Here is a 21021-nt window from a genome sequence, read left to right as displayed (position 1 = left end):
TATATATATATATATATATATATATATATAGTCCATGTGTGTGCATATGCTGAGGGGAGGGGCAGAGAGAAAGGAGAGAAAGAATCCCAATCAGGTTCCATCCCATCGGTACAGAGCCTGAACCCATGAACTGTGAGACTGTGACCTGAGCCAAAATCAAGAGTTGGATGCTTAAGTGATTGAGCCACCCAGGTGCCCCTTCAAGTTTCCTTCTTCTTCTTCTTTTTTTTAATGTTTATTTAATTTTGAGAGAGAAAGAGAGAGAAAGAGCAGGGGAGCGGCAGAGAGAGAGAATCCCAAGCACTCTCCATGCTGTCAGCACAGAACCTGATGCAGGACTCAAGCTCATAAACTGTGAGATCACGCCCTGAGCCGAAATCAAGAGTTGGACACTTAACCAACTGAGCCAGCCAGGTGCCCCTTCAAGTTTCCTTTTTTTTTTTTTTTTCTGGGTTATTCTTTTTTTTTTTTTTTTTTTTTTTTTTTTTGCACTGTTTTTTTGTTTTTTTTTTTAATTTACATCCAAATTAGTTAGTATATAGTACAACAATGATTTCAGGAGTAGATGCCTTAGTGCTCCTTACCCATTTAGCCCTTCCCCCCTCCCACAACCCCTCCAGTAACCCTCAGTTGTTCTCCATATTTATGAGTCTCTTCTGTTTTGTCCCTCTCCCGGTTTTTATATTATTTTTGTTTCCCTTCCCTTATGTTCATCTGTTTTGTCTCTTAAAGTCCTCATATGAGTGAAGTCATTTGATTTTTGTCTTTCTCTGACTAATTTCACTTAGCATAATACCCTCCAGTTCCATCCACGTCATTGCAAATGGTAAGATTTCATTCTTTTTGATTGCCGAGTAATACTCCATTGTATATATATACCACATTTTCTTTATCCCTTCATCCATCGATGGACATTTGGGCTCTTTCCATACTTTGGCTATTGTTGATAGTGCTGCTATAAACATGGGGGTGCATGTGTCCCTTTGAAACAGCATACCTGTATCCTGTGGATACAGGTAATAATAATAATAATAATAATAAACACCTAATAGTGCAATTGCTGGGTCATAGGGTAGTTCTATTTTTAATTTTTTGAGGAACCTCCATACTGTTTTCCAGAGTGGCTGCACCAGCTTGCGTTACCATCAGGTTTCCTTCTTAATGTCATTTTCCTTCTATCTGATGAACTTCCTCTATCATTTCTTTTCAAGCAAATCTGCTGGTTCTGAGTTCTACTAGTTTGCCTTCATCTGAGAATGTCTTTATTTCATTTTCATTCCTGAAGGAAGGGCATAGAACTCTAGGTTGACACTTCTTTTCTTTCAGCACTTTTAAAATGTGCCACTTCCAATGAGAAAGAATGAAATATGGCCCTTTGTAGCAACATGGATGGAACTGGAGAGTGTTATGCTAAGTGAAATAAGCCATAGAGAGAAAGACAGATACCATATGGTTTCATTCTTATGTGGATCCTGAGAAACTTAACAGAAACCCATGGGGGAGGGGAAGGAAAGAAAAAAACAAAAAAAAAAAAAAAAGAGGTTAGAGTGGGAGAGAGCCAAAGCATAAGAGACTCTTAAAAACTGAGAACAACCTGAGGGTTGATGGGGGGTGGGAGGGAGGGGAGGGTGGGTGATGGGTATTGAGGAGGGCACCTTTTGGGATGAGCACTGGGTGTTGTATGGAAACCAGTTTGACAATAAACTTCATATATTGAAAAAATAAATAAAAATAAAAATAAAATGTGCCACTTCTTCTGGCCTTCACCATTACCAATGAGAAATTCAGTCATTCAAGTCATTGATCCTCTATCAGTGTCTTTTTTCTCCAACTGCTTTCAAAGGTTTTTTTTGTCCTTAGTTTTCAATAACTTAATTATGATATATCTGAGCATAGATTTCTTTGGATTTATCCTGTTTGTGGTTTACTCAGCTTCATAAATATGTAGGTTTGACTTTAACCAAGGCTGATTTTCAGCCATTATTCAGATTTTGTTTTTGCATTGCATTTTTTGGGGGGTTGGGGGAAGAGAGAGAGGGAGAGAGCTCATGCATGAGTGAGGGAAGAACAGAGAGAGATAGAGAGAAAGGGAGAATCTTAAGCAGGCTCCATGCCCAGCATGGGGCCTGAAGAGGGGCATGACCTCATGACCATGAGATCATGACCTGGAGCTGAAATCAAGAGTCAGATGCTTAACTGACTGAACCACCCATGTGCCCGCACATTGCACTCTTTCTGTCCTGCCACCCCACCAGAGAAGGCCTCATCTACCTGCTGTGCTTATATGGGTCAATCAGAATATGCATAGTTTTGTAGAACCCTGAGTCCACATCCACAATACAGTGGTAGAGCCATCCATGTAGCTTCCAAGTTTGAATAAATTCAGGCCCAACCCCCCTTCCATCAGGTATTGCCTGTACTTACAAAAGGGAAAGGACACCCTGCTTCCCTCTGCATCTCGGCACCAGCTGGGAACCTAGCTGCACAAGGACTAGAAAGAGCCATCGGTTTTCTCAGGTCAGGCAGAGGAGTAATGTGGCAGGTACACTGTAGCCCTGCTCTGTCCTGCTTTCCATAAGAAGAGACTACAGAAAGGTTGGACCCATTGGAGTTGCCCCCTGTGTGAAGTAAAAAATATCTTTTCCTTCTTCTCCTCACCTCCCCATAGGCTCATCCCCTTCCCTTTGCTCCAGTGAGGAGGTGGCTCTGGCAGTGCAAGTTTTACCACATTCTTGTCTTATATAGAAAGAGATTTAAACCCATTCAGTCTTTCTAGGACTATTGATCCATCTTCTTACATATCACATTCTCGAATTTTACTTTTAAAAATATACAAATATTTGGAGCCCAACTGAGGTTTGTCCAAGGTTTGTTAAAATTGCAAAAATAGTTAAAACCAAACAACAACAAAAATCCAAAGCGTGTACAAAGAACTGAAAGTATGTAAGACCCTAGAGATTGAGTGGGTATAGTCCCTCCCTTCCATTAGAGAACACTGGCCCCATAGGAGAGAAGGTCACAAATCAATGAGGTGTGTACAGCAGTGGGCCAAGGATATGAACATATGAGGGCCATGGAAGGGACTGTCCACTGTACTTCATTTGGAACCAGAAAGCTGGACCTTTCCTGAATGGCAGAACCATCTGTAGGTTGCTTTCATAGTTCCCAAAGATTCCAACCTTAAATGACACCTCTGAACTAGAAATGCTGCCTCTGGAATCAGTGTACAAGGTGGCAAGATTACTAAGATGTCTGTTACTTCATATAATTATCTTAAGAGCAAGGGAACTCACATTTTTAAAAACTCAGATAAGATAGGTATTATTCCTTATTTTGCATTTGTAGAAATTGAGATTTAAGAAAGTTGAGTGGAATGGGTATATTATCCAGCTTCTGAGCATAGAGAAAGAGTGTGACCCTAGCCTTTCCCATGGTGATAACCTCCCCCGACCAGAAAATGCCCTCACACAGAAGCTCCTCCGTTCCCTCTCCAGAAGAGAAGAGGAAACGCAAGAAGAAGCATCTAGTGCAGAGCCCCAGTTCCTACTTCATGAATGTGAAATGCCCAGGTTGCTGTAAAATCACCACCACCTTTAACCATGCACAAATAGTAATTTTGTGCGTTAGCTACTTCACTCTCCTCTGCCAACCTACACGAAGAAAAGTAAGACTTAACAGAAGGATGCTCCTTCAGATAAAAGCAGCACTAAAAGCACCCTGAATCAAGACGAGTGGGAAACCATCCCAATAACATTTTGGATACAAAACAAAAATAGTGTGGCCCTAGGTGTTTGAGTCTGGAGTCATCACATGCTGTCCCCACTGCCCCCACAGACTTGAAGCTTCTGCTGTTCCCCAACCTGCAAAAAAATTACTTTGGAGCTACTTGACTCAGCTTCCTTCTGCTTTCTGCAGGTGCCATCAGTTAAGAACTTTTCTGACTTTTAACATGTAAAACAAGCAAACTCAAGTATTTATAGACTAACCAGTCCGTAAATGTGTCTTCCTATCCCAGCTTCTGGCAGGACTAACATTATCATAGTCCATTCTTTGACTTCAAAAAATGAAGAGTGATGAGGAACTCTTCCTGTCTCCTTCTATCAGGCCCTAATGTAAAGACCAGACAAAGACGTCACACACAAAAAAAGAGAGAGAGAACTCCAAACCAGTATCTCTTATGAACATAGGAGAAAAAATCCTCAACAAAATACTAGCAAACTAAATCCACCACCATATAAAGAGAATTATACGCCATAATCAAATGGAATTTATCCCAAGGAATACAAGGTTGGTTTAACAAAGAAAAATCCATCAATGTAATACACCCTATTAACAGAATAAAGGGAGGGAAAAAAAAAAAAAAAAAAACATGGTCACTTCAGTAGATGCAGAGAAAGCCCTTAACAAAATTGAAAATTCTTTCATGATAAAAACACTCATCAAACTAGGAATAGAAGGGAACTTCCTCAACTTGATCTATGGAAAACACAGAGCTAACATCATACTTAATGGTAAAAAACTGAAAGCTTTTTCCCCTAAGATCAGAACAAGACAAGGATGTCTGCTCTTGCCATTTTTATTCAGCATTGTACTGCAGTTGTACTGCATTGTGCTGCAGGGTCTAGCCAGAACAGTCAGGCAAGAAAAAGTAATAAAAGGCATCCAGATTGGAAAGGAAAAAGGAAAACTATTATTTTCAGATGACATGAATTTATAAAAACAGAAAACCCTACAGAATCCACCAAAAATCATGAGAGCTAATAAATGAGTGCAACAAATAAGATCAACATACAAAAACCAGCTGTATTTCTATGCACTGGCAATGAATAATCCAAAAGTGAAATTAAGAAAACTATTCCATTTACACCAGCATCAAAAAGAGCAGGTAGGAATTAATTTAACAAAAGCTCAGACTTGTACACTGAAAAGTACAAAATACCATTGAAGGATATTAAAGAAGACCTATATAAGTGGAAAAACCTACCATGTTTGTGGTTTGGAAGACCTACTATTGATAAAATGGCAATATTCCCCCAAATATTTACAGAATCGACACAATCCCGATCAAAATCACAGCTGCCTTTTTTTTTTTTTTTTTTTTTTTTGGTGAAAATTGACAAGCAGATCCTAAAATGCACATGAAAATGCAAGAGACCCAGAATAGCTGAAAACAATCTTGCAAAAGGACAGAGTTGGAGGAGTCACATCTCCCAATTTTAGAACTTAACACGAAGCCTCAGTTTGAAGACAGTGTGATCCTACCAGTTGGAGAGATGTGCAGATCACTGGAATAGAATTGAGAGTTCAGAAACAAACCTATATGGGGCACCTAGGTGGCTCAGTTGGTTAAGCATCCAACTTTTTGTTTTAGCTTAGCTCATGATTTCACGGTTTATGGGTTCAAGCCCCACATCGGGGCTGAGCTGGACAGCATGGAGCCTGCTTGGGATTCTCTCTCTCCCTCCCTCTCTCCCCTCCCCAACTTACATGCATGCACACACTCTTTCCTTCTCTCAAACTTTAAAAAAAAAAAAAAAAAGTTATTTATTTATTTATTTATTTATTTATTTATTTATTTGAGAGAGACAGAGAAAGAGCAGGGGAGGGGCAGAGAGAGAGGGAGACACAGAATCCAAAGCAGGCTCCAGGCTCCGAGCTGTCAGCAGAGAGCCTGACACGAGGCTCGAACTCATGAACCATGAGATCATGACCTGAGCCGAAGTCGGACACTTAACTGACTGAGCCACCCAGGCACCCCCAAAAAGGTTATTTTAAGAAAAAAAGACAAATGTATACAATTATGGTCAATTGATTTTCAACAAGTGCATCAAGACACTTCAAGACAATTCAATAAGAAAAGAACAGTTGATTCAACAAATGGTGCTGGGATAACCAAATTGTATAAAACAATGAAGTTAGGGCTCTGCTTCACACCATATATAAAAATTAAAAATGGACCAAAGACCCAGATGTAACAACTAAAATTACAAAACTCTTAGAAATAAACATAGATAGAAATTTCCGTGGCTTTGGGTTAAACGATGGTTTCTTAGATATGACACCTAAAGCACAAGCAACCGAAAGAAAAAGATAAATTGAACTTCATCAAAATTTAAAAACCCTTATTATCAAGAAAGTAAAAAGATAACCCACAGGGAGAAAATACTTGGAGATCTTCTATCTGATAAGAGTAGGTAGTATCCACAACATAGAAATAACTGTTACAATTCAATAAAAAGCCTACAAAATAAAAAGAACTGCAAATATTTTATATCAGCCTTTTTATCCTAACAAGGTCTTTTGTAGAACAAAAGTTTTTTAATTTGATAAAGTCCATTTTATTTATTTTTTTCCTTCAATTGCTTATGCTTTAGGGGTGATATCATGCTTTTGGTGATAGCCAGCTATGGATGTCCAATTGCTCCGACACCATTTGTTGAAAAGGTTGTCCTGCCATTGAAATGCTTTTTTGCACCTTTGTCAAAATCAGTTGGCTATCTGATAAGGAATTGTATCTAGAATATATAAAGAACTCTTACAACCCGTAAAAAGAAAAATAACCCAACCAAAAATGTGGACAAAGAATTTTGAACAGACATTTCTCCAAAGAAGATATACAACAGGCCGATAAGCACATCATTAGTCATTAGGAAAGTGCAAATCAAAACCACAATGAGATTACCGCTTCATACCATCTAGGATGGTTATAATCAAAAAGACAATAAAAATTACCTGATGATATGGAGAAATTGGAACCCTCATACACTGCTGGTGGGAATGTGAAATGATGTAGCCATCCTGGGAAACAAACAATTTAGTAATTCCTCAAAAAGTTAAATACAGAATTACCATATGACCTAGCAATTACTCCTAGATATATACCCAGAGAATTGAAAATTCGTGTTACTTGTTTAGAGTAGAGCAACATTATTCATAATAGCTAAAAGGTAGAAACAATCCAAGTAACCATCAACTAATTGAATGGATAAACAAATATAGTATATCCATACTACTATTTAGCCATAAAAGTAAATATTGATTCATGATACAACATGAATAAACCTTGAGGGCATTTTGCTAAATGAAAGAAGGCAGACAAAAAAGACCACTTATTGTATGATACCATTTCATGATTCCATTCCATTCTGGAAATGACCGGAATAGACAAATCCATCAAGACAGAAAGTTGTAAGTGATTGCCAGGGACTGCGAGAAGGGGGAATGGGGAGTGACTGTTTATGGGTGTGGGCTTTGGGAGCATGGAATGAAATGTTCTGGAATTAGATAGTGGTGATGGTTGCACAACTCTGTGAGTATACTAAAAAATGCTGAATTGTATACTTTAAAGGGATGAATATTATGTGAAATATACCTCCATTTTTAAAAAGGTATGGGAAGTTACAGTGGAGAAGCAGTTTGTTGTTGAAATACTGTAGAGTGCAAAATAGGACCTGTAAAGTTGTAAAATTCGTTTGGCCCTTCATGGAACTTCTGAAAAGTCAGATCGGAGACTTTTCTCTTCATGACTGCCCTTGCTTTTGGTCACCTTTGGCACTTAACATGTCAGAATTTAACCTTTTTTTCCTTACAGGTGACTATGGTTTTAGAATTTGTTTAACAACATAATAGCACATTATAACCATTAATTGTAACTCCATTTTAAAAAGGCTACACATCTAATTTTGGATCCTAGAAAAATAAGCAAATTAAAATTGAGTGGCTTGTCCAACTTCTTGCTCTTTGGTAGGATCAGTGCTGAATCTCCACAGGGCAGAGCCAGCAGTCCTGACCCTGTTTCCCTCCCTGTGCTGGGAGGAAAGCTGGGCCTTCCCAGAATGCCTACCAGATGGGAACATCATTTCTCCTTTTAAGCAGAAGCCCAAAAAATCACCCCCAAGGCTGGAACTGCTAGTTTCTCACCTTTACCCACACAGCTCGTTCTCAGCCTTCCTGCAGACGTCAAAAATGGTCTTAAAAATAGTGTTCCCGTCATGAAATTTAAACATAAATAAAAACAACTGGTATTGGTAGACTGCCTTACTGCCTCCTCAGCCCTGTCCCCAGTCTGAACTGATGACAGTGGGGGCAGGTAGTGTCCCCACTCTACAGATGAAGGAACAGAGATTGAGAGGCCACATGATGACAGAGGTTCCACAGCTAGTGGGTGTCTGAGCCAAGGCCAGCAGTCTGTCCTTCCTCCTCCCCTGCTCTCCTGCTGTCTCCATGGTAAGGCTGAATCTTGATAAGACAGTTACCATTCTCCTCCTGTGAAGATCCTATCTGCTGTGTACAAGGCTCCTGAGAGCTCCCCAGAGAAGGGTGTTGGAAAACTGAGATTCACAGCACTGGCCACAGGGCACCAAGAGCCACGTGGCCTATCACATAACGTAAGAAGACACTGGGCTACACATTATAGGTTAAGAAACAGGCAACAGGGAGGCCGTGTCAGCTGGATGGACAAGAAATGGTGACGGTTGAATCAGGATCCCTGGAGATGGACAGGGAAACAAGCAGGGAGGAGTTCAACCTTTGGGCAGGAGACAAGTAGGACAGCAGCACATCAGTGCAACAGACCTGGGTCCTCAGCCGGGTCCGGCCACTCACCAGGGTGGCTCCAAGCCTCTGTTTTCTTGCCTGTGAAGTGGGTATATGCAATACTTGATGTCTCTGGACGCTGCTGTGTGCCCAAGGAGTAGTGGTTGGAAGTGAAGGCCTCTTTCCAGGCAGTGGAGCCTAGCCACCTGTCAGAGAGTGAGCCTGGCCCCGTCTGTGTATTTTCGTAAGTTTCACTATTAGAGACTCTTGAATAACTTTATATATGACAAAGACGTTGACAAGGCAGCCCGTAAGTGAGGGACCCCAGGGACTGTGAGAAGCACGTCACCACAGGCTGTGCCATGTAGTTTATAGTGTCTACATTGTGAAAACCAAAGGAGGGCTCCAGGGCCTGGCCCAGGGCATGAGCACTCCCCTCAGGGGCCGTGCTGCTGAGCGGGCAGAGCATTCCCTGGCGAAGCCAGCCCCTCACCCACCCAGGACAACCGCTTTATGTTTAGCCTGTCTACTGAGAATAAGCCAAGTCAGACTCTTCTGACTACTGAAGTAAAGGAAGCTGCTTCTTGCTTTCTGTCTTCTCCTGTCTGCCCTCCATCTTGAAGATGTGTGACAGGAAGAGCAGGAGACTCTTCAGAAGACCTCGCCCATTCAAGCCTGCTTCTTTCACTTAAGGAGTTGTGGGACCTTGTAAGTCCCTTCAAATGGCTGGCTTCGGGGGGCCTGCACTTTACTTTGGGGCCTGGGAGAGTATTTAGCACTCTGCTTCATGTGTGCAATTGTCTTTCAGCTCTGTGCAGTGTGTCTAGAAGACTTCAAGCCTCGAGATGAGTTGGGCATTTGTCCATGTAAGCATGCCTTTCACAGAAAGTGAGTATTGGTATGGAATTATTTTTTTTAATGTTTGGTTTTTGAGAGAGAGCAAGCGAGCAAGGGGGGAGGGGCAGAGGGAGAGAGAGGGAGACACAGAATCCGAAGCAGGCTCCAGGCTCTGAGCTGTCAGCACAGAGCCCGACATGGGGCTCGAACTCACCCAGTGGCGAGATCATGAGCCAAAGTTGGACGCTTAACTGACTGAGCCACGCAGGTGCCCCTGGTGTGGAATTATTTAAAGGGACCTGAATTTGAGGCACATTGAGCCACTTACTTGTGGGTTTAGAGCAGTGCCAGACAAGCCGGACAGCTTCATCATTAGTCTGCAATGCAGCAAGCTCAAGGCACCCTATGGAGTGAGGTGCGTGCGTGCACGTGTGTGTGTGTACATATGTGACATCAGGAGGGACCGGGGTGGCGGAACATGACTGCCAGGCAGGACTTTGGGCAGAGGGCCAAATAAGCCCACACCTCCTTAGAGCTGAGGCTACAAACAGCTGCTTTAAATGGAATTTTCCAACGAGAGCTTCTATTCCTAAAAACTTAAAAACCAGTTATTTTAAATCAAAATAAATAAAGTATGAATGTAAGTGGGAGTGTGAAGCCATCTCCTATGCCAACATACTAATATTCCCTCTTCTCTCACAATTTTTTGTTTTCATTTCTATTAAAAACTTGTATTTCTCCTACTTCCCACCACCCTCCTCAGTGTACTTCATCCTTTAAGTCATGGATGATTCGAGGGTATAGCATGCTGTGGCTGATTCGTATCACCTTTTAGAAGATTAGAGGCTTTGATTTCTCCAGAGGGTAAAAGGCATTCTCCACCTGCTGGTGGAGCTGCTTGGGATCTGAGTGTTCACACCAGCCCCTGGCTAGAGGGGCAGATGTGTTTAACCCATGAGGCATCTGGCAGGGGGCGCCATAAGCCTGGGACTGACATCTTCCTCCTGTGTTGTTGTCTCATCCTGCAGGTGCCTTATTAAGTGGCTCGAGGTTCGTAAAGTATGTCCACTGTGCAACATGCCAGTTCTGCAGCTGGCCCAGCTGCACAGTAAGCAGGACCGTGGACCCCCGCAGGGGCCCCTGCCTGGGGCAGAGAACATCGTATAGCTCCCCCAAGGACCAAACTGCTGTGGGATCCGACATCCATATGGAGCCAGGAGGAACACACGCGGTCTCTGCGTTGGCTGCTCTACCTGGGGCACCAGCTGCCACTTCCTTTGCCTCATGAAGAACTCGGGCCAGCTACGCTGGGAAGCCAGACTGCTGGGTCTTGTGACAACCAAAGCACGCTGACACTACCCCATGCCAAGAGAAGAGGAGTGGATGATGGATAAGCCTTCCGGTTACATTCAAGAAATTTCATGAGGGTCTCTTACTGACGCCATTACTCTGTCTCCCAGATACTTTTCTCCATGTCAAGGTGAATCTTTATCAAGCAGAAGGGAAGATAGGATTGTTAGAGAAGGGAACTGAGGGCAGGTGTTTAAAGCCCGGCCGGGGGGGGGGGGGGCGGGCCCGGGGGGGGGGGGGGGGGGGAGGGAGGGCGTGCATGGGTTTGGGGCAGCAGACCCTCCTGGCAGTCCCTGAGCCTAGTAAAACCAGCGGTTACCTCAGTTGAAGCCCGACTGGTCACGATTGGTGAGGCAGTGCCAACAAGGCTTTTCACATTATGTTCCTTTGATAAGGTCATCTTGGAACCCAGGGGCTTTGGTTACCACAGAGCAGCAGTGCCCCCTCGCCACTCCTTCTCCCTCAAGTTCATGACACTTGCTTATCAAATCATCTAAACACATTAGATGCGCTTGGAAAGGCTGGTCAGAAGTCATTTCCTCTTATTCTTGCCCGCCCCCCCAAGCTCCCCAGTGAAGCCCAGCCAGGCCGCCCATCTGGAGCCCCAGCAGGGGATGTGCTGTCCGTGTGTGACCCAGGGAGACTCAGGGTGCTGCCCACCCCCATACAGTGGGGTTCCAGTGCAGCTGCTGGTCTTAGCCCACTGCCTCAGTAAGGAGCTGCTGTGAGCCTCTCAGATGGCTCCCAAGGGGAGCTTCTTCCTGAGAATGGCCAGTCTTCCCGGCCCTGCTGAGACGAGAGGATGCTGACTCCCTTGCCTCTCCCCACTCCTTCCGTTTCCTTCCCTCTCCTGCCCTGTGTTTCTACTTGAGAAAATGCCTGTCATTGGCTTTTTAACAATTTGAAGCATCCCAAATGAGATCTTTCTGTAATTCTGAAGCGAGGGATCCACTTGAAATTGTAAATAGTTTCAGGAAGCTCCCGTAGGGCTGTTCACCCATTGGTGTGTGCCTCAGTATTCAGACTTGCGATAAGTAATTTAAAGTGTCTTTATAGGAGAGAAATGCATGCTGCTCTTTGGCTCTTTCTGTCCAACTTTTCTAGAAATGACTGAAGAGTCCATTCGGATTCATGAATGCTGTATAAATTTGCCATCTGAAGTGGCTTTGGGTCAGATAGAAAGTTCTTTTCCACGGCACTGCTTTCCACCTCCTTCTGTTATAGGGTGGACTCCTCGTCAAGAGCTTTGCCTCTGCTCCATTCCCCAGGTGTGAGTGAGGACAGTTTCTCATTGGAAATGTGGTCTGCATGGTATGGAGAGAGAATGGAGGAAGCTTTACTACTCTGTTCATGGCATGTCTCCAGGGACTTTTTTCTGGATTCGTCTCTACCATCTTAGAATGGGAGACAGAACCTGTCCTTGGCTCAGATGGCTGGGGTCAGATGAGGAAAATTCCCATTAGCCTAGGAAAGTGCTGGACAAAATCCAGTTTGGAAAATTACAAATCCAGTTGGTCAGAATTGGCTGTTTCCTCCTTGTGACCTATTCATGTCACGCCAACTGGCTGCTTCAACAGGGCAAGGAAGTGTGGGGTATTTTTATATGAAAGCCTTAGCCTGTTGGGCATCCTTGAAAAGAGATTTTCATGCGCTCCTACTTTCACCATTTCTGCGTTGTGTTGGTAGCACAATGGAGTTGAATACTGCAAAGCACCCAGTTTACAGTGAAATGTTTCCAGTGACCAGTGTCAAAAGTAGGTCTGCTTCTAGACTAGCCTCAGTTGTGGCCAACACCCACCATTCCCCATGGGATGGCTTGGGACAGATCTCACCTTGTTACGAGGTTCCAACAGGAAAGAGAAGTTTTCCCCTGAAGGGAGGAATTCGCATGCTCTAAAAACTGCAAATGATTTCAGCTCACAGCTTTGGCAAGATTATAACTCATCAGTTGCAGCTTTTTTCTGTCCCTGTATGTGTGGGTAGAGTAGTTCATTTCCCTGTCACAGGAAGGGCAAGTTGATATGGTTGGTGCATAGTTCCAGCCATTAGAGGAAAGCGCCAGAATGCTGTGCACTCTCCATTGGGCACCAACCCCCACGAGGTGCCGCTAACGTGACCTCCACACCTGTGAATGCGGAGGGCTTTTAAAATGCCACCCTTTCACCAGGGTGGGGCTGGATATGGAGTGGTGAATATTCACTCTGCTCGCCATCTCCTTTCTTGGCTCGGTGTCCCACCGCAGCTCAGCCAGTGTCACCCAGAGTAGTAGTTCCTGCCACTCTTCGCAAGACAACCTGAATGCACCTGCTCCCCACACCTGGGTCCTCCTCCAGGACTCTGTGCTGCACTGTCATTATTGCCAATGGCCAGGGCTTAATTTACACCTTCAATTCTGATTAAAACACAGTTGTCTGTGGACAAGGCTAAATCTTCATCTGAACTTTTTAAAGAATGAGTTAAGGATCCCCTAATACTCTTGGCACAGGCTCACACCTTACACTGAGCCCACCCTGGCCACATCTGTCTTTTGTTGGGAAGTTGTCGGGCAATCTTTTGTTAATCTGTAGACACGTGGGGACTTTGGTCTGCTCTTGGGCCACTGGGGGGTGACATGGCAGGTGTTGGTTTTTGTTGTTTTTTTTTACTTTGTCTTGCTGTGTCTAAGCAGCTCAAAGGTCGGATGTTACTTGTATGCTGTGGGCTAAAAGAATGTAACTCAGCCCCAACTGAACTCCATGGGTGGCTGCACCATTATCTAGTTGCTAGGAGTACAGCTGAATTCAGGCGGCTTTAGAGACAGGGAACAAAACCAGCCTGACTTGATTCTTGATTAAGTAGGCATAAGACATTGTCATCTGCCGCTTCTCTCTGCCACAGTGTGATGTGGTTGGGCCTGTCCCTGGCAGGTGAGGTCCTCGTAGCCTGTGCCCACCAAGGCAGGGAGCTGGACTAGACAGAAAAGGCCAGATGCGAGTAGATGGCCCACGGGGAAGTCTAAGCTGAGGAATACAGGGAACATTCCATCATTGCCAGATAGCCTGTTCTTAACACATCTTGACAAAATTAAGATCCTTTGCCCCAGTGCCAAGTCCCTTGGACCCATTAGAGGACCAATTTGTACCTTTCCACAGCCCCACTCCAAAGCCTGCCACCTCTATGGCCTGGTCTTGCTCTGCTAAGCTATTCTGAACTGTAGTTTTTCTGAAAGGCTTTCTGAGAATTATGAAATGAACACAGAGAGGCTCTGGACAGAAAAAGTGCTGAGTGAGTTTAATCATCCCTTGCCATTCACCAGCCATGTGTCTTTATGCAAGTTAGCCTCCCGAAGCTGATTTCCTTCTCTGCCCTCTAAGAATTGTAGTGACGTTTTTGCTGGCTCTCATGAGGACCACACATGTCCAAAGCCTGGTGGGCAGTAGGCCTGGGGTTGTGGAGGTTCCTAATTATAGGCAGGATCATGCCAGTCACATAGGGCTCCTCTGTAGCTCAGGTAGCAACAAAACCTCAGCAAGGGCCTCCTGAGATACAGGAGGTCCCTTGGGGTAGGGCCTGCGTTTACCTGGGTCCCTTCCTTTTCCTCTCCTGATCTTGCCAGTCACCTCCATCTGTCTTTGCCCATGGTGCTCCTTGGCAGCTATTCCATAAATTTTTGAATAGGTAATCCCTTCATATAATTCGCAAATCACGAGTCTTCCTTGCATCCCTGACCTAGCTAGCCCAACTTATTGCCCCTTGAACACCCGCTGTGTTCCACTATGTTCCATGTAGAGCCTTCCAGTGACCATTTGCACATAAACAGGGATTACACACGTGTATATATAACTCTTCTCTTTTACTCATGTGATACCAGACCAGTATATCCAAGGAGCATTCCTATTCATGGGGGAAGAGCCATCTCAGAAGTCTGAATATCTGTACAAGGTGAGCCCATAATTGGAGGATGTCTTTGCAATCACATTCCCTTTTGAATAAGGCATTTTTTATTGATTGCAGCATACTAAAATTCTAGTTTTCCATACAAAGCAGAAATAGCAATCCCTCCCTGACCCTTACCACACACTCAGATAATATGAGAGCACCACCAGTTTCCAGACTGCACAAGGACAGTCTGGTCTGTGACAGGACACCCAACAGCAGGCTCTGCTGTGTTGCTGAGAACAGCAATGCAAGCCTCTCGTCCAGGTCCAACAGCCTTTACACCCCCCTGGTCCCCATCCAACCCCATCCGATGGGGTGACGTCTGGCTACAACTGTCATTTCTTAGGCGAGTTCTTGTGTTTCTGAGGCAGGAGTCTGATAAGCGGCAACTGAAGCCTGAGGCATCCTTCTGTTTGGGGGACAGATGTCTCAGATGACGCTAAGCAGGTAGGTGGCTAGTCTCCTCAAGACTAACCATAGATACACACACTTCAGTGTCCGTCTTCAAGGTCCTGGCTCTGCTCCCTTTCCCTCCCCACTCTTTATGCACACATTAAAAAGAAAATGCTTGCCGCAGAATTTTCTCCATTCGACAACAGAAATCTTTTAAGAAAAAAATGTCTTACAAAGCTGCTTCTTCCAGGCAGCCCTAGGGGGAGGGGCATGGACTCCTACATTGCTTCTCACCCCCCTCCCTGGCTTCCTGCCTCCCAGAGCAGCAGCCCAGCGCTTTCCTTGGATTAAAAGTGCAATTTAGGCCCCTAACCTGAAACTTGAAAGGAATTGTATGTGAAATGCCACCCTTCTGTCACCTGAGTATCTGGCCCTGGGTTAGAATGTCTTTCACATCAGCTATTACGAGTTTCTTAAGTAAAAGAGATGAATGTGTCTAAATTCACAATGTCTAAATTCTGGTGAAATCTGCAGTTGTTAACCGGAAGTGGTTCTTTAGTAGATAATATTAATGAAAGATCCCCCATGCCACGGACTGTGCTTCCACTTGAGTGGGAATATCACAAGAAAAATAGAGGGGCTTGTTCAGTAAGTTTGTCTTTGTCCGATTCAGCTTTAGAGCCCAACTTTGCAAAATGCTAATAGTTTGGTTCCACTTTCAGACTGAGCATTGCACCCTTGCTTACCAATCCAGTGCTCACTTCTGTGGCTCTCAGGTCAGAGAGAACACCCTCCCTGCTCCAGGGACATGGACCTAGAATGTGGTCCCCGCCAATTTCAAGGGACCGGTCTGTACTTGGTGAAGCTCCTCTCAGCTCCCTGTGCCTGCATCTAGGGCCAGCTGCACACTGTCCCTCCCAGGCCATGCTACAGCAGGTGGGTAGGTGGGGCCGGTGTTAGGGAAGCTCCTCCTGGAGAGAGCCTGGTCTTCCAAGAGTGTTCCTCATAACTGTCGTCTCTGGGTTTCTTGACATCATTGCCAGGATGGAGGGGGGTAGTTTAGTCCTGTAGTTTAGCCCACTGGGGTTTACTCACTAGATCTTGTATAACTCCCTCAAAAAAAAAAAAAAAAAAAAAAGTTTATGAAACTCTGAGCCTCAGGTTTCATAGACGTGTTTGTACACTAAGAATTCTGCAGCAGAATATTTTTAAACATCCGCAGTTTTTTGTAAGCTATATTTTTGTATATTTAATTGCTATTTTAAAATTTTAATGCATTTTTGGCTAATTACTCCTGTTTTAAAAACAAAACATGCATGTAATTGACTTAAATGTAAATAAAAAGCAGGTTTTGAAAATACTTTGTGCCGAGCATGTACCCTTCAACTCAGAGGGGCCTGAGATCACCTACACCCCTCTTGAGCCTGTGTAGCAATGGAAAGTCAAGGTAAGTGGCTGTGATCAAAATGAGCTGGTCACCAGCAACATGTGATTGTGATGAAGGAGCTTCGGGCCTGCACCCCCATGGGGTGGGGAGCAGGTCCGAGGTGAGGAGCAGAGCACCAGGCCACAGCGAGGGAGGAGGTGGCCGAGACCCCACCTGCCCCCCTGGCCTCAGCCCTGCAGATGCCACGGGACACACCAGCTATCTCACAAACGCGGGAGCTAGTGCCCAGGGGGGTTTAAGTGGTGGAACTAGCCCACCCCGCCCCCCACCTCTCTAGCTGCATCTCAGGCTTGGAAATACCAACTATTCTGTCAGGAGGGAAAAAACACACCTAGACTCCAAAGTCCCCCTGTGGTGACTGCTGTTGCTCCTCACCGCCACTCACGAGAAGCCCTGCAGGTCAGCTTTGGCTCCGCAGCTTGGGGGAAACTGGCCCCCTCAAGGCCATCTGTGACCCTGCAACAAATCTGGACCACTTCTTAAACCTCCTCTGAATGCAGGTGCCTGAAGAGCTCCTCTCCCTCAGCCCCTTCTCAGACCATGCTCTGCAGCCTTTTCCTTCTCTTTCCATCTAGTTATTCTCCCTCTACCTTCATATTCACTAAATTCCCACCTAGATAGACATCATTTGCAGGTCTGTAATCTCCAACCCAAATATTCAGCTGCCGTTTGGGATCAAGACCTGGCAATCCAAAACCAAGCCTTCCCAACAAGCCTGGGTGCCTCACTGGGACTCCCTCCCCACTATCCAGTCACCGCATCCCAGCCCTCTAAGCCTTCGTCTACTGCTCCAATCTTGGCTTAGGCCACCTTCCTTTCCCACCTGGGTCCTAACCACGGCCACCCCACACGTGCACATACTGCCTCCAGTGGAGGGCGGGGTGGGGGGGGGGGCCTCGCCAACTCACGGAGGGCAGACTGGAAGGGACGCTGCTGAGACGGCAGTAGCTTACACCAGGGGCTGGCAGTGGTGCCAGGGGGTGGGAGTTTACATGCATCTCACAAGCCAGAGGTAGCAAAGTGGCAGTAAACTGGGATCAGGCTCGGAAGAGAATGTGAGCAGCTCCCGTGCAGAGATGGCCTTGGGGACACACAGTGCTAAGAGGGGAAGGCAGTCCTTGTCGGGGGGCTATAAAGGCAAGGGCTGTGAGGGGCCGCTACCTTGGAAATCAATGTCCAGGGCTGATGACTGCTTAGGGAAGTCCAGAATTGCGCCCAGGGGGCTGGCAAGATCTGTCCTCAGAGGAGAAGTGGCTGGCACGGGCAGAAGTGGCCTGGGAGGCAGAAGGAAAGGAAGAGGGGTCTGCTGTGTTAGAACGGAAGAAGAGGACGTGAAATGTCCGTTAGACTTAGTAACAACCCACTGGTGACTGATCAGGCACCCTCCCAGGCAGTGACACTCTGGGCTGGGCACAAAGTACAGAGAAGTCACAGAGGCAGCCTTTCAAGAGCAGGAAGTGGCAAGGATGCAGAACACGGAAGGTGAACGCTATGCAGGAGGGGGCTCTGCCCAGGTCTAGCTGTGTGACCTCAGGCAGGTTTGTTCCCATTAAACTGCAGGGAGAACAAAGGTTGTATGAGGCCAGCCATGTAAGCACTGGTCACAGCCTCATGAGCACAGTACGTGTGGGGAGAGCAGGGAACCCCAGCACAGGCGCCTGGGTCTCCACCAGGGAAGCAGGCTCCCTCCCTCCCCCGCCTCCTCTGGAGAAGAGCAAGCGGGGAGGAGGGTCTGGGGCACAGGGGCTCCCAGGAGCACAACTGCGTATCAGCAGGTGGGTAGGGACATGGTCTTTGATGGCTGTAGGGAAGGTGGGGCCACCAAGCACAGACGAGATTAGAGGGGACGCGGACTGAGGCCCGCAAGGGCCAGCAGCAGCAGAAGAGAGGCTGACTGGCTCCCGGGAGCCACAAGTCCCATTCCCACAGCTTTCCTCCAGTTCTGGCCTGCACCAGGCTGACAGTACCCACAACCCGCTGGTGCCCAGCTGCATTGAGAGGCGCCCTTGAGAAATGGCCACTCCCTGCCCTGCAAGCAACTGCCAACTGCCCTTGGTCCCAGAGCTGGCACATGCCTCTGCTGCCCCCACGCGGCCAACACAAAAGGGTGCCAAGGGATCCGACCGACCCTCCTCCCTTGGTGACCCAGCCCTGCACTCTTCCAACCTAGGTCCCTGCCAGGCGCAAGGAGGCTGCAGAGCCTTGAGGTTACCTTCTAGTTCAAAGGCTGCTTTATACAGACCTTTCATGGCCTTCAACAGCAATGCAGGCACAAAAATACACAAGATAAGACTCAAAACAATATTCTATCTCCAAGGGGAAGGGTTTTTTAAATTATTCTGCACAGCAGAAAGAAAACGCTCTAAGTCAATCTCTACCGAGACTCCATCTTAAATCTCTATTTACCAAGACTCCTCAAGCTGCCTTTTGAGCCTCGCACATGCAGCCCTCATGCTCAGTCCTACCCCAAGCTCAGAGCCAGCCTTGCCAGCTTCCAGCAAGTAAAAACCTTGAGTGGGAGAGGAAGGCAAAAGTTCCCTACCCTGCCCCTAGGAGTTAATCAATGGACTTCAATTCCTCACTTTCTACCAGCCAGAAACAATCAGATTCTCCCCGATTCCCTGAAAATGTCGAATCGAGAAGTCTGGTTTTAGTCTTCCAGGTGCACTTTTTCTACTAGCTTAACTCCGCTTAACTCCCTACCTCCCACCCCCCCACGCCCCTCCAAGGGCATTCTTCCCAGGGTGGACTAAGTCCCATCTTTCCAGACACACCTTCCCAGGATCTGCAGTGTAGGGTAACCTGGAACTGCCCTTCCCCAAAGTTGCTCAATTGCCAAAATTACAAGTACAGAATTACTCTAAGTTTGCAGAACCTTAAATAAAACATGTTTTCCAATATGTTCACACAGAGGCTAAATGAACACCAGAGTTAATTCACAGATAATGATCTCCAAGGCTATACTGACTACATTGTGATGAGATTACAACATATAGTACTTGCCTTACATTTAGCACGTTCAACAGGACACAAAACCAGCCAGCTGAACACTGAACAGCTCTCCCCTGAAGTGGCTCCCAGTAAGTGACACGGGGAATTTCAAAAACACATGGCAGGTTTAACAAAGCTATACTGAAAAGCAACTTAACTACAGCAAATCCTCACTGCCGTGGACATGTCCACTTCTTTTTATATGTATCTTTCCTTAGTGGTTACTAGTTTCGACTAAATTTTTAAGGATTTATCTTGATGACTTAGAAAAATACACTCATCCTTCCTTGCTTTGATTTGGGTAGTACACCATCATAAAATTGAGTCTCTTAAAAAACAAAAGTTCACAGATCCCATTGTGCAATGTTCCAGGAACCCTCCCCAGGTGATCAGGGGATCTTCAACAGCTCAAGGAGTGCTCCAACGGCTCCAAAATAACCCTGAAAAAAAAGTACACCACAAATGAGAGCAATTTTCCTTAGACTTATTTAAATTACGATAAATATCATTACTAGTGTTAAAGCCAACAGTGCCCTTAATTCCCGATACTGAGCACCTATTTTGCTGAGCTCCAAGGAGCTCCCAGGCTGAGGAGGAGGGCTGGATGTATAAAACACCCGGGCACGCCAGCATGTGAGACCAAAACCCACGGTGAGGGCTGCAGGAGCTATGAAGCCCATGGCAGCTCAGTTCCCTCTGGAAAGAGCCCGTACCTGGGCTGCCTCCTGCAGAAGGAGGACGTGAGAAGCAGCAGAGGCCCGGAGCATTTCCAGACAACTAAGGAATGAAGGGAAGATGGGACCTGAAGATTGATGGGGCAGGAAGAGCTGGGGGGGTGGGGGTGGGGGCGGCAGGGGCAGGTCACGGAGGGGGAGGGCCTGACTGGGCTGGGGATGGGAAGGAGAGCAAGAAGAGATTGGGACGGACTCAAGACCTGCCTGAAGAAAGGGAAGAGGGCAGCAGGGAGGCTTAGGTGTCCCCCATACATCTGGTGACAGCCACGAGGGTACAGGAGCAAGAGATGTGGCGAGCAAGAACGGCTTCCATACAGCACGTGCAAGGCCGGAGTGCCCCAGGCAGCCAAGCAGCCGCACCCAGCAAGTAACTGGATGTCTGCACTTGGAGCAAGGCAGTGGTCGGGGCAGCACTGGCAGAGGCGGGCAGCAGAGGAGTGGACAACCGTGCGTGCCCTAATGGGACACGAAGGGGGGGGGGACACAGACAGAAAAGCACCATGTGAAAGAGCAACAGAAGAGCCTGGAGAGAGAGCAGAGGCATGAGAGCGAGAAGCAGCAGCTGAAGGAGGACAATGCAAGCCCATCTCCAGAAGTAAGTAGCCAAGGTCAAATACAACCAAGAACCAAGACATGAAAACCCAAAAACAGACAAGAAAAAGAAAAGGACTGTAACAGAAAAATGAGACAAAATCCACACTGGTAAAAAGACAGTGCTTGCGGGCCTCAGAGAACAGTCCTACCAGGATACAGGATCCGTCAAGGTCTCCAAGGGATAAGATGCCACAGCAAAGTCCTTTAAGAGTCTCATGCTCT

General features: G+C 46.2%; 2 protein-coding genes across 5 annotated transcripts in view; one reads left to right on the top strand and one right to left on the bottom strand.

Annotated features, from left to right (window-relative positions):
• RNF24 (ring finger protein 24) overlaps positions 1-10924 on the top strand; it is a 74378-nt gene extending 63454 nt beyond the window's left edge. For all 4 annotated transcript variants that reach the window (XM_040447595.1, XM_040447597.1, XM_040447596.1 and 1 more), the window contains 2 exons: positions 9344-9423; positions 10401-10924. In XM_040447595.1, the coding sequence (XP_040303529.1) occupies positions 9344-9423; positions 10401-10539 (219 nt within the window). In that variant the 3' untranslated portion in view covers positions 10540-10924. The remainder of the gene's footprint in view (positions 1-9343; positions 9424-10400) is intronic.
• An 8421-nt stretch (positions 10925-19345) lies between these two features.
• Positions 19346-21021, bottom strand: part of PANK2 (pantothenate kinase 2) — a 38838-nt gene continuing 37162 nt past the window's right edge. Inside the window, 1 exon segment of the mRNA XM_040446815.1 lies at positions 19346-19911. Within this exon segment, the coding sequence (XP_040302749.1) occupies positions 19861-19911 (51 nt within the window). The 3' untranslated portion in view covers positions 19346-19860.

The sequence above is a fragment of the Herpailurus yagouaroundi genome, unplaced genomic scaffold, assembly GCF_014898765.1.
Source record: "Herpailurus yagouaroundi ecotype Mexico unplaced genomic scaffold, PumYag 196, whole genome shotgun sequence".
NCBI lineage: Eukaryota > Metazoa > Chordata > Mammalia > Carnivora > Felidae > Herpailurus > Herpailurus yagouaroundi.
Note: the sequence above shows the minus strand (reverse complement) of the source record. Positions and strands in the feature narration are given on the sequence as shown.